Source organism: Oryza glaberrima, chromosome 8, assembly GCF_000147395.1.
Source record: "Oryza glaberrima chromosome 8, OglaRS2, whole genome shotgun sequence".
NCBI lineage: Eukaryota > Viridiplantae > Streptophyta > Magnoliopsida > Poales > Poaceae > Oryza > Oryza glaberrima.
The window spans coordinates 5,308,156-5,321,868 of NC_068333.1; the positions used below are offsets into that span (position 1 = coordinate 5,308,156).

The window sequence follows — 13,713 nt, forward strand, 5'->3', positions numbered from 1 at the left end:
CAATTTTATTAACCAAGACAGAGTTCAGGGCATAAAGCCCAGTACATCACAAAAGGATACAGAGTAAAGCAAGCAACCATCTCTAACAGAGAAGAGTCTAAGCAGTCTAAGGAAGCAAACTTCCAGTAGAGACTAAACAACAGTGGAGGATCAGATCGACAGAGTTCTGCAGCAAAGCCGCAACGACTGAATCCTTGGGCCTCCATTGATATGCTCACCATTTGACAGACCGGAAAGCTCCTACGGCTGTCACCACGGAAACGGCACAAATTGGAGGTTAGTTGCTGAGCCATAGATTCTGGTGTAAGCGTCACGGGGCTCAGCAAAATGATTCCATGGAGTCCCCCGTTAGATCTGAGGAGCAGGAAGTGCTCAACCCGAACGGTAGACCCTGCATGGATACTACTATTTTGAAACCAAAGGAAGTAAGATTTCAAAGAACAGGTAGCCAACATCACAAGAAAATTCAGATGGGTGCAAAAGAACTTCTGTCTTTGCAGAAGGCCAAGGATTGCTGAAGATTTGTAAAAGCATTGGGAGCCCAAATTCAACAGAAATTGCAGTATGACGCAGCAAATTGAGAGGAGGATCGGAGAAAGGAGACAACATGGGAGATTTTCACTGTCACATGAAGGCAGTAGCTGGAGGCAACAACAAAGCCATAGAAGCTGCGGGTAGCACCGCACAGAGCACTGCCGCCCAGGGCTTCATGTCCATCGACGCCACCACGCAGAGCAACGCCTCTGCACAGAGCACCCAGGCTACTGTTGCTACGGACGCTGCCGCTCAAAGCTCCAAGGCTGTCGTCGCCTTCACACTGCGCTTGTAACCAGCACCGGCACCAAAAGAAGTCTCCATCCCTTGATTCTTTAGCAGGCCTTCGAATCTCACAGCTCCACCTCCGGAAACCATCATAGCCGCCATCCACTCCGGCGACCCAGGCCCTTCGCTGGTAAAACACCACACTGGACATGCCTAGAAGAATAGGAAAAACCTGACAAAACTATAACCTATCTACTCTATACTAGTAGGGGAGGTGGCCGGACCCCTTCTCCAACCCTCACCAGCAGCGAACCGCTGGAATTTTGGGGGAAGAGGGGCCGGAGGGAAGGAAGATTTACTGTAGCGAGGGGAGGGGAAAGTTGAGAGCTGAAAGTTGAGAGCAGGGCCTTCTAATGCATTGAGCTTCAGTAACTAAAATACCCCCATTGGCCACTGTAACCTGAATTGGGTCATGATTGACAATATCCAACCTTGCCTTGTGAACCACTTTGGGAGACAGGAAAGTAGTAGTACCACCACTATCCAAAAGAGCAGTAAGCAGAAGGGAACCCAGTTTGACCTGCAAGGTGAAAGTGGTGATGCCAGCATGTGGACCATTCAAAGCATGCATAGAAACTTCATGAAGAGGAGTATGGTTGGGACTATCAGGTGGTGTGCTATAAACAGGTTCTCCAGATTCCACAGGATCTTCCTGCAGTGCCTCATCTTCTTCCATAGTGACTAAGTACAGCTGTTTGTTAATTTTACAAACTCTGCCATGCCCTGGAACCCATGGTTCCTGACATCTGAAACATTTGCCTCCCCCTTTGCTCTGTGTGCCAGTGGTAACTTTGTGCTCTTGGGCAGGAGTGTCACGTTTAGCTAGAACAAAAGCAGTTTTCTGAGTAGACTGACCAGTATTGGTATATTGTCTGGGATGAGAGCTGGGGATGTCATAGTTTCTAGCATGTTCATATGCTTGGACCAGTGAATAAATGGTCAGAGATTTCAGAGGACGTTTGATATGATCTTTCAGCCCTGAAATGAAATATTCCAGGAAATACTCTTCATTGAGATGGGGCTTGTTTCTTTTCACTAAGGGCACAAGTTCTTCAAATTTATCAATATAAGAATCCACTGACCCATATTGTTTCAAATTCCTGAATGTGTCAGTAATCTCCACATTGGACTTAATGGCAAATCTCTGACAGACCATGGTACAAAAATCAGGCCAAGATAAATTATCAGTTGGAATGTCTAAACTGGAGATCCATTGATCAGCTCTGCCAATAATGTAAACCTCAGCCAAGGGAATCTTGTCTTCTTCAGGTGTTCTATCCCAGGAGAAATACTTGTTGGCTTTTCTAATCCAGGATTCTGGGTGATCACCATCAAAAATAGGAAAATAACATGTTTATGATTCCTATTGTGGGGATCTATGTACTGATTTCTCGTTCTATAATTATGGTCCACAGAATTGTCATCATGCCTATGCCAATATGGTGGTCCTCTGTCCACTGATCTCTGATAGTCAAACTGTGGAGCTGGTGATGGAGCTGGGCTAGGCTGAAAGCCCCAAGGTAGATGATAGGGTGGGTAAAAATAGGGTGGTATAGGAGGTGTGCCAAGGTTACTCATTTGATTGACTCTGAAGTTCTGAGGTGGCGGTACAGGTGGAGCCCCAAAGTAAACTGATGTATTCCACTCTGAAGCAGGTATGTGAGCAGGGGGAATGACTTGTTATGGGCCGGGTGGCGTATGAACAGGTGTTGACAATGGATAACTAGCACGTGCAGCCAAGTTTTCCCCAATTTCAAAATTTGGCATTGGACAAGAGATTCCTCTGAAATCAAATGGCGGTGGAAGGCTGGAATTCACAATACCTTGAGTATGTCGAGGAGATGGAGCCACAGATTGTGCTGCCCCTAGAGTGCGAGTGATGGTTCCCCCATCTTGCCATTGGCAGCTCATGGACGCCCCCAACATTTCCTGGATCACCTTCAGATTTTGCATAACCTCATCCTTGTGGTTCTTGGCCTGGGTTGCCTGATCTTGAATCTGCCCTTGCAGAATCTTGTTCTTCCCCTCAACCTTCTTCTAAAATTCCTTAAAATTTATCCTCAACTCCTCGACTGCTGCTTCCCAGGCTGGGGCTTCTCCTTCAGCCTGGTCCACTTGTCTACCACCTTTCCCCATGGTGAATAACAGAGGATCCGGAGATTTTACAGAAGGGAGCTCAGCCATTTCCAACCCTTTCCATTGCTCCTTGATTACTTGTCCCCCGAATCAGATCCCCAAGCCAGGTTACGGAATTTTACAGAGGTACTTGTCCTCCAACCCTCACCCGCTCGGGACCTCCAATTTGGAAGAACTTGGCCAAGTTTCGACTGTGCTCTGATACCTTTTGTCAAGAACCAGGGCCAAATTTCCCAAATTCTTGCAAGATTTCAAAGTTCTGGGGCTAAGTTTCAGAGTTTAGGACAAATAAGTTACAGGCATAGTGATTACTGAAATGAGCAAGCTCCGTCCGATTTACATTACCGAACCGGTATCATAACATCTGAGCCGTTCATCTCCGCAACTTCTCCTGTACCCTTCTCTGATCATGCGTTCATCTCCCCCATTTCTCATTCTTCAGTTTCTGCAAACATTCAGGGCCTGACAGACCCGCGCGCCGCTGCTCGTCGCGACGGCGGCGCTAAGCAGGGGCACGGGTAACCCACCCGTTGGAACCGGGCAGCGGCTGTTCCTCACCGACTACGTCCGCGGCCAAGCCGTTGGCAGCACGCGGTCTCCTCGTGCGTGTCCTCCCCTCGTCGCCAGCGTAGAACGCGCTCCACCTATGTGTCTGCAACCTGGTCACCGGCAAGAACGAAGTCCTGCCCCCTCTACCCATGGATTGCTTCAAGAAAGACGGCGTCAGGGGGTATGCGATCCTCACAGCCGACCACCGCGTCTGCCGCAACCTGTCAGGTGGCTACAACACCTTCCAAGTGCTCCTCCTCAGCATCCACCATGACGGCCATCAGGTATACCTCCATAGATTCTCCTCAGCCACCGCCACCGCTTCCGTGGTGGCCATTCGCGAGATATCCTGAAGCACGCCCAGAAATTGCACTGAACAAATCCCGGCCTATGTCTGGGGTCCCTTTGGAAACAGAGTTGCAGCTGTCAGCTATGGCGCTGCACACTGACTCTTCTGTTGGGAAGAAGAAAGCCTCTACATCCTTGATGTGAGCATTGACATAGACAACATCGGCGCAACCAATATTCCAATTGATGCTCCTCCCACTGTCTTCCACAAATCTTGGTTATACATAAGCGTCGACGAATGGCTTTCGCTTCTTTATCTTTGCGACAACAAACTTCATATTTGGACTAAGCTAGAAGCACAGGAGGGTGGTCGTTTGCTCTGGAATTGCACACAATCGATTTGTGTTGGCATGAAGATGGGGTTGTTTGGAACGGAGTCGCTTTCCACTGTGTGCATAGGGGAGGAGAGTGGCAGCATGCTCACCCTCTACCTTTCGGACCCTAACAGCGCATATGTGCTCGACCTCCCATCTGGGTCGATTACCAGTGTGGACGATTGGAAACGCTGGTTCAACTACATGACGGCTGTGTCCTTTGAGATCAACTGGCATTCATTCTTCTTGACTCGGCTAGGGGACTACTGGTACACATAAATGACCAGACTTTTGTAATTTGCACTTTTGATGTGTTTAGACACATATTTTGCTGTGAGATTATGACTGAACCTTGTTGAAATTGACATATTCAGCTGGCAATATGAATCCCATCTGATCTCACTTACTAATAGAGTAGAATAGTAGATCATATGCATCTTCAGGTACGCTGTGCATTTAAGGGAGTCCTTTATTCTGCAAATACTGAACCATGTTCTTTTGGTGTTTATTATCTAAATGCCATGATTGGAACAAAGAAGTGTCCATGTGGTTTCTATTTGTGTTGTCCAATCTGTATCAATTGTAGCCGTAGTTGGTGGGTTTGAAAGATTGTTTCAGAATTGTTCCACGGTTATCTTCACAAATAATATGGCAATTGCATGGTTTCTTCAGATATATTCCTCCTGTAAATTAGTTCTTCTTATATTAAAAGAGCCTCATTTCTATTGCCTGCATGTATTTCACTAAAGTCGTAACTTGAATCATGATTCATGAATATGTGACAGTTTATATGTTCAATTGCACTTTGCTATAACTACCTGGGCAACTGCCATGAGCTACGTCCTACAGTTCCTGCATATTTAATACAATCAAATTTTCTTGTTACTGATTCTGTGGTCTAGTCAAATCATCTATCAGAAGCTATTATTTAGTGATATTAGTACACACCAATACATCACTCACTAGTACTAAAACAGATGCTAATACTTTCTATTAGATTGAACTTTCAATGCTATTCTTCAAGGACTAAAATTGCAATACAACATATCTGTTTGAGATATGTACCTGGGTAACGGTTGTTGGCAAACATATCTCTGTCTGGAAAGACACTTGGTTTGAGAACTGCCCTCTAAAAATTTCTTTCCCTAATCTGTTTGAGATATGCATCCAACAAGATTATTTTGCTAGATTCGTTTGAGGTCAGATACCCCTTGGGTGGAGCAGGATCCCCCATGATTTTGATGGCTTTTTCTTGATGTTAGGAAAAACAAGTTCAAAAACCTCTAAAGTGGGTTTCATGCTTTTGGCTGCTTTAGTTTGGTCCCTTTGGTCAATTCGAAACGACATGATCCTTAGGAATAAAATGGTTTCATCACCACTAATGACTCCTTTTCGTTTGATTGGCTTGCTACTGCAGTGGAAGATTCTGCTGAAGCTGGACGAAGTACCTACCCTGGAACAAACAACTAAGGCGATTCAGGAAGCAATTGATGCCCTGCGACCTTCGTGAGCTGGAATTGGTTAGCCTTCTCTTTAGGATCTGTTTTTTTTTTCTCCTTCCTGTTAGTGTGTTTTGCTGCTGCTCAGTCAGTTTGTTCTGAAAGATTGTGATGTTCTGAGGGTTGATCCCTTTCACCCTTCTGCTTTTGTTTTCTGCTGCCGACCCCAGCGCTATATAAGAATCAGTTCGTAAATACTTCATGCTTTCTATAAAATGCAGTGCCTCGCATGGCCTTTCCTCTAAAAAAAATTACAAAACAACAGAGGAGTTATGTTGGTGTATATTTCGTAAGAGTATAATACTTTGAGTTTTGTTTCATTGGAGCAGTTATGTTCTGTGCAATCTTGCGTGCTATGTATTTCCTCATGGGATATAAGATATTTGTGAGTTGTGCTCTGTATTCGTCTGACTTTTTTCCCCATTTCGGGAAAAAAATTTGAAACCTATTTGTTAACTCTATATGTCACATGAAACTTTGTGCAGATTGTATCCGATTGGTAATGCCATAATTCAATAAACTTGTGTAGGTGTATCTTAGTGTGAGTTAAATGTTTTGTGTGACTACTAGAGCTGCCTTGTTCCTAATGAAACATGGTTGATTTGTACCTGATTTGGTTGATTGCAACAGCTTCGTTTCCAAAATCCGAAGAGGGGCATACATCCTCGTCAGATTGTGTAAAAAAACAGAAGGGCCAATCCCTTCCGTCCATCTCATCAGCTTTTGTGAAAAGCCCTTTGACGCTGTCCAAGCAGAAGGGCGATCCAGGCGGCAAGTTCAATTGTTTTGAACAAAATCATTTTGGAATGTGATAGCCAGATTCTCAAACAAGCTATTATGAGCAATGACTCCCAACTTTGAGGTGCCATTTTTTTAGGATACCGAAAGCTTCTTTTTGTTAATGTTTAATGATGTACGGGTAACACATTCCCTTGTGTAACAATGTGACTCACTTCATATGCCTATGTGGGCTGTGTACGAAACAATATGCTGTGTCTTTTATGGATTGACCGGTCCCCGTTTTATGTAAGAGAAAATCCAAGATATATTATTGACAAATGTTCAATTCAAAAAAATGTTATCGACAAGTACAAGTTCTTGAAATGTTATTATACAAGCGACTTTGTCCTAAAAATAACACGCCTAGCAGCTCTCCGTTAAGTGCTATAGGATAAACAATGCATTTAACGACGCGGGATGGACGAAACTCTAACGGCGATGATATTTTTGGGATAAAATCGCTTATATGATAGTACTTTATAGAACTCACATTCGTTGATAGCATTTCTTTGATTTATGTGTTTGTCGATAGCATTTTTTAGATTCTCTTTCTGTAATGTGTGTTGGTGACCAATGACCTAGGCTGTGTTCTTTTCTACATATTGGGTGAGCCAGTTCCTCAATTACCATAGCACGTTTATCAAACTGTTAATTGTTAAACCATGCAACCTTTAAAAACTTTTCATACGATTTTTTAAAAAAATAACTAAAAATATCAATTTTCAAATTTACAATTGTCACCCTATTTTGCCTCCCATATGTTGCCAATGATCAAATCGTACCCCCCAATCACAAAACTAGGTATAACGACTCCATCTTCAAAACCGGTGCAAATCAACTCCTATAGTGGTTTTGGAAGCGGTTTTTGCTGACGTGACAATTTAACTATGATTGACTCGCTTCAGTCAGCGTGTGGGACCATCTTATCATCTTCCAGTAGTAGTAAAGGCAGGGAGGGCACATCGGCCTAGGATAAGGTCCATGTCCTCTATCCAATGGTCCTGATTGTATTGGTGGACTGACATGGTGAAATCCCCAAGGGGGTTGATAGGGTGGGTAGGGAGGGTAGTAGTATGGTGAAACAAAAGGTCGATGCATGGAATTTAGATGATTGTAAGGTGGGGTGCCTTGCCAATTTGGTGGGAATGGATTGTGGTGGAATTGGAGGTGGTGGTGGTGGCATGGCAGGAGGTGTGTCAAAGAATACTGATGTATTCCATTCAACATTATGACTCTGTGTTGGAGTGGCATGAACCGTTGGAGTGAAAATTTTACTACCCAAACTAGCTGAAGCAGATGCATCCCAAAATCAGTCACAGGCATCAAACAAGAAATGTTCCTAAAATCAAAAGCAGACGCCTTTGGAGGAAACAAAGCATTGCCTTTAGCTGCCTTTGCCTTCTGTGTCATCGAGAAACCGACCCCTGGTATTCTTGAAGTCTCTCCTACTTCGATTCCCTGACAACTCTTGGACGGCCCCAACATCTCCTGAATCACTTTCAAGTTTTGCATTACCTCATCCTTATGTGCCGGAGCTTGCATCCCTTGATTCTGGATCTGCTCGTGAAAGAACTTGATGTCTTCTTCAGATTTCCTTTGAAACTCCTCCAAATTGATTCTGAGTTATTCCACCACAGCTACCCACTCCGGCTCCTCCTCAACTACTTGATCCACCACCTTTGCTCCCCTCACCATGGTGAATAAGAACAAATCCGGAGATTTTACAGAGAGAACGTATCTCCCCAACCCTCTTTGTTCCTACTCCAATTTCGCCTCTAGACTAAGTTCCTTGACCTGGTTACGGAATTTCACAGGAGATACTTGTTCTCTCAACCCTCATCAGTCAAGAACACTCGATCCACAGGCTTGGTCAAGAACCAGACTGGCTCTGATACCAAATTGTCAGGACCCGAGCCCGAATTCACACCCAAGTCTGAACGTTTCTTCAGATCTGGCTAGTAGCTACCTATCTGGGTTCGGATTGGAAGGAAAAATAGGGAATTTAACAGTAAATTGCAAGGAATCGAAAGTGGTAGCCGCAAGACAAGTGAAAGATAGAGTTAGGGTTTATATGCTTGATACCCAAATACGTGGATTTGATCGGCTTATATGGAGTGCGCCACTGCTAGGATACAAAATAGCTGAGCTCGCTTCAGTCTCAAGCCATTTCCCTTTTCGGCCACGATTACAGAAACAATAATTACTACTAGAGGCTCTTCAGCGTTGGATTCACATCAGTGAACCGGTATGGAGCAATCTCAGCCGTCCATCTATCGCATCCCCTGTTCCCCCATCCAATACTTCAGAGATTAGCAGGTTCAGAATTACAGAGTTCTAAGTTCAAAAAAAAAAAATGAATTACAGGGTTCTCTGAAGTAGGAGAGATGGGGTTCAATATGAACCCACTGTATGAATAGTACTACAACGGGAGGATAGAATTTTAGGGAATTTTATTGCAAACTTGATGTAAGAAATGGAGGATATTAGTGGTGTGCCATGTGAAACTCTTGCAAAATAACCTTAAGCGGGTATGTAATTTCCTTCAAATTTTGTGTTTGAAACGATGCCAAAATCTACTGATCATTTGTGCTAGCCAACTCAACCCCTTATGTCAGAATAGTTACTTCAGCTGCTACATTGCTTATATGAATATCATATAAATATAAATGGAGAACGAATTGTTTTTTTTTCCTTTTTGTTGTTCTGGGTGGTCATCTTGTTTATGTTGCTATCGAACGTCATACATGCCTTTGTGTCAAAGTGCCAGTTTAGAAAACAGAGCTAGTTTGTTCTTTCCATGGTATATATCCTTTGTATTGTCTTGTTAAATGCAGAACATAATGTATATCAATTTAATGAAAACCTAGGCGATAAACCTGCCGATTGTGAATAGGATTCAACAAACAATTTAAGGTGAATGAAACACAGCTGCATGGTCAAACTATTTTTCACCTGTTTCAGTGATATCCACTATAGCTCCCAAAAAATCTTGATACAAAATTTGTACTTGAATATTAAAATCAGTTAAAGCAGACAAAAATAACAGGCGAAAAATATTGGAATCGTCATACTTGAGAAGTTCTGGAGATGGGCACCAACATTTCAAGAAATTGGTGGTACCAGCTATTACATTGGTTTCCTGAATTCTGCTTCTGAATTTGTAAGATAAGGTCATAAGGGAATTTCATGATCAACTGAACGTTGGAACCAAAACATCACTTAGTTCGCATTAAGATTGTACATGGAAGTGCACATATGCGAAGCACTAGATCATTGGCATTTGAACTTTGAAACAGTATATAACCATAAAATTTAAGTAGTGCTGAACAATTAAAACTGTCCGAAAAGCATCATCACTCCAATAGGTATACAATGTCAGAAAGGAGATGGTGACTTCTTGCATTATCATTGACAAGCTAATGTTGTATTCATGTTTGCGTTTTCAAAGTAATACCATAAACCTAAGTACCTAACTCACTCTTCTATTAGCTTGAGATTTTTCTAAGATGGAAATGATTAACCATTACAGCTGTATGTTGATGAGGGAGCACTAAGCTATCCCATAAGCAAGAGAAAACACCTAGAAAAACAGAAATAGGTATGACACTTTCATGAAGAAAACATGTTATCCTATAAAAACCACATGAGTAATTTAGAGAACAACAGGGAACATGAACACATCTAAGTTTTGAAGTAAAAGTGTAACTGTAATGTGAGTGCAGGTACCATGCTACAACAACAATACTACCTCTTGAATTTCCTATGGGATATGATTATGATAATCTTGAAGCATCCGATGCATATCCAAACAAAAGAACAAAACTGCATATATGCTGGAAATATTGTAGTTCAGCCTTCAGACATTAGAGTCCTTTGGAGATGATACCAAGCTTTGCTTCTCCTCATCTAACTCAGCTGTATCATTATCAGCCTTCCCTTGCTTAGCTACAGCCTCACGCTGCACTGAAGAATTCCCTTTTGATGTAACTGATTGCTGATAGAGTACCCCGCCAGCCAGAGTGAAGAGCAAGCAAACCAGACCAAATGAACTCGCATGCTTATCCCAGATCATAACATTGATTGCAACTGTGAGAAACTTGTTGACAACACCTGTTACTGTAAAAGCCGTGGCGGAGATTGCTTTCCTTGCTGCGAAACCAAAGAAGCTAATGAGCAGCCCAAACACACAGGACAAGGAAACTGCCACAAAGGCATCAAGTTCAAACCAACTCTGGCCCCTTGATTCAATGGCTCTGAAGACTGACAAGTGCTCTCCAGTCAAAAACCAAAATACAGGAGCAATTATCAGCGAGAGAAGATTGTTGTAGAGCACGAAACCCCATGTATTCAGCCCCAAGTTTGTAACCATGTGCTTGATGTACACCATCTCAGTTGTTATAGTCACCAGATAAGCGACTGCCCATGAGTAGGCTGTGAGGCTGAACCCCGAATCTGTCATCACGTAACCAACAGCGCCTCCCAAAATAGTGACAAGGGACACAAATGTGAGCTTGGAAGGACATGGCTGCTTCCTGAAGGCAGTATCAGCGATGGCGACCAAAAGCGGGGTCAACGATCTGAACACTATGAAGGTATCCACATTGGCATGCTTCAGGAGATGGGTGTTGGTGAAGATGGCAAGGTAGAACACAAGTGCAGCCGGCGCAAACTTCTTTGCGGTCTGGAGGTTGAAGGGATCATGGTAGAGGAGTCCGAGCTTTCCGAGGGTCAAGACACCAGCCACTGATGTCAAGTACTGCAGGGCAGTGAGGAGGCCAGGGTAGCTGAACTTGGTGATAGCATACTTGTTGATGATCGCGAGCAAGCTCGAGCAGAGTGCATATCCTATCACGAGGCTGCTCGTCGCGTAGGCCTGCTTCGCCATGACTAGGAACAAGATTGTATTCACCTGACCAGATGCAGTTGCCGCGCTAGTAAAAAAAGAAGCACATTAGCTTATACAAATATGCAATACCCAATATATACATACATCAAAAGGAGAAGTTTATAACCCAAAAAGAAAGGGAGCATGCATGATATCCAGCACATTGCTAAAAGCTAACGCTGATTTTCAAGAACAGCCGTCAGACAAAACAAAACGTGCTCCTGCACTGCAAGAACGGATACAAGCTGACGATTCGCGCAAAAAGGATTGAACGGTCTACATTGAACTATCCTTATGTGTTGCTACTTGCTTCAGCAAATTAAGCAGCGGGCGAAACAACCAACAGCCACAATAACCATCAGTGAGGAGCGAGCACCGAGACCGAAAATGACAAAAGAAAAAGAAACGAAGCATCTGGACAGCGCCCGAGCGAGGGTTTTGGACAAAGACGCCCTCCATGTTGCCACCGACAGAGGCGGGCGGCCGAACCACGGAGCCCTAGCAGCTACAAACGCCTCACCAATCGGCCGAGATAGATTCCGCGGGAGAGATTATTCGGATCCCAATCGCATCCCGGGGGAAAAAAAAGAAGAAGGGGGAAATGCAGAGGAATCACCGCTCCGACGAAGGGGGCTTACCAAGAAAGCTCGAAAGAGTATCCGGAGGGGGGAGAGCTCCGCCGCTGGCGGCCGGCGAGGCTGGCGGCGAGTGGGGGTTTGTTGGAATTGGGCTAAGAAGAGGGCCGGGCCGCTGCTGATCCAAATCGGCCCAACTGGGTCAACGCCTCACTTTCCCTCGCGAATCGAGCCAGGGATCTAGCCGCCGAGGACGGATGCGACGAGGGTCTAGGGTTTCGGCGGTGGTACGGGGTAGAGGAAGGCGCGGCGACGGGCGACGGGCGAGGGAGCGCGATTGGGATTTGGGGGAGGAGCGATCCGCGGATCGGTGCGAGGCGGCCTCAAAGTCAACCGCCGCTAGCCCTTCGAGCTCCTCTTCTTTTGCTGTTGCCTTGCTTGCTAGCGCCATCAAGTGAGCTTAGCTTAGCTAATTACTCTATCGATCAGATACATTAGGAAAGGACAGACTAAACGAAATACGTAGAAAGTAATACCGGGATGTGATGTATAGAAAATATATTTACTACTTTTTGAGTAAAGTGTATTGGTGGTCCTCTAATCTTATAGGGTTGTGTCATATAGGTCCCTAAGCTCTCACAATGCATATTCAGTTCCTAGAACTTGTCAAAGTGTATCATCTAGGTCCCAAATCGACACATCCCCTCTAGGATCCTATGTGGCGCTGATGTAACATGCCACGTGGACATGACGTGTCATTTTCTTCTTTTATTTTTCTTTTTCTTTTCCATTTTCTTCTCATTCTTCTTTCCTTTCTTCTGCTCGGGTCATAGAGAAAGGAGAATAAAGGGGGAAAAAGAAAAAGGAAAAAATTTAAATGGGTCCCATTTATCAGTCAAAATAATACCACGTCATGTTCGCGTGGCAAGCCACATCAATGCCACGTACGATCCTGATGGGGTTGTGGCGATTTGGGACCTAGATGACACACTATGACAAGTTCTGAGATTTGGATATATATTTTAAGAGTTTAGGGACCTAGATGACACACCCCTACAAGTTTAAGGACCGCCCGTACACTTTACTCCTAATTTTTATATGGAGCAATTGCGTTTTTATCTTTTTTTTAAGACTAACTACTAATCTGGTCATACTTTTTCGAGTTTTCTCATTTGACCCTCTTTTTTATAAACGAATATGAGACTTGACCCTATTCCGTGAAGGCAATATGACGGTATTAACTCAAGACGGAAGTTCCATCAATACCCTTTTGAATTTAACCCGGTATCTCAAAGTTTTTTATTCAATGCAGTTGTGTGCACTTATTAAGCATATATTAAATTGCCACAAACACAAATATATGGCACAAATTTATGGCTACCAAAAACAAAAAGAAAAAAGAAAAAAACATGTCAAGCAGCAGAACACCCGTGCCGCCGACGGCGAACTCCCAAACCCATCTGTGCGAAGTAGCCGCCGCCACCACTCCTCCCTCCACCCACCGGCTCCGCTGCTCCGACCCTTCGCGAGCAATCGTCGCCTCACCGTGCACCGCCGCCGCCGGAGCTCCCTCCCTCCCCGCAGAACCTCACCACCGCCGCACCGCCTTCGCCGACCCGCCGGAGCCAAATCCATCGCACACACTTTTCGGCGCCGCCAGATGCGCCGCGTGCGTGCCTCGGCAACACCAGATCCATCGCCTCGTCGCCGAGCCTTCGCCGGATCCACCCTGCCGTCGTCGCCCCCCTCCTCCTCGTCGTTGAGCCGCCATCGCCGCTCCTCTTCCTCGTCGAGCCACCGCCATT

At 44.6% G+C, this 13,713-nt stretch overlaps 1 protein-coding gene and 1 pseudogene across 2 annotated transcripts; one reads left to right on the plus strand and one right to left on the minus strand.

Moving 5' to 3' along the window:
* Window positions 1-607: 607 nt before the first annotated feature.
* Window positions 608-6,714, plus strand: LOC127782073 (uncharacterized; annotated as a pseudogene).
* Window positions 6,715-9,702: 2,988 nt separating this feature from the next.
* Window positions 9,703-12,358, minus strand: LOC127781204 (GDP-fucose transporter 1-like). Of its 2 annotated transcripts, none has more exons than XM_052308126.1 (2): window positions 11,972-12,358; window positions 9,703-11,357 (listed from the first exon to the last, which is right to left on the minus strand). In XM_052308126.1, the coding sequence occupies exon 2, from the start codon at window positions 11,331-11,333 to the stop codon at window positions 10,305-10,307; it is 1,029 nt and encodes a 342-aa protein (XP_052164086.1). In that variant the 5' UTR covers window positions 11,334-11,357; window positions 11,972-12,358; the 3' UTR covers window positions 9,703-10,304. The 2 variants fall into 2 exon arrangements, with proteins under 2 accessions (XP_052164086.1, XP_052164087.1); XM_052308127.1 differs by having other exon boundaries at window positions 9,703-11,379.
* Window positions 12,359-13,713: the final 1,355 nt, after the last annotated feature.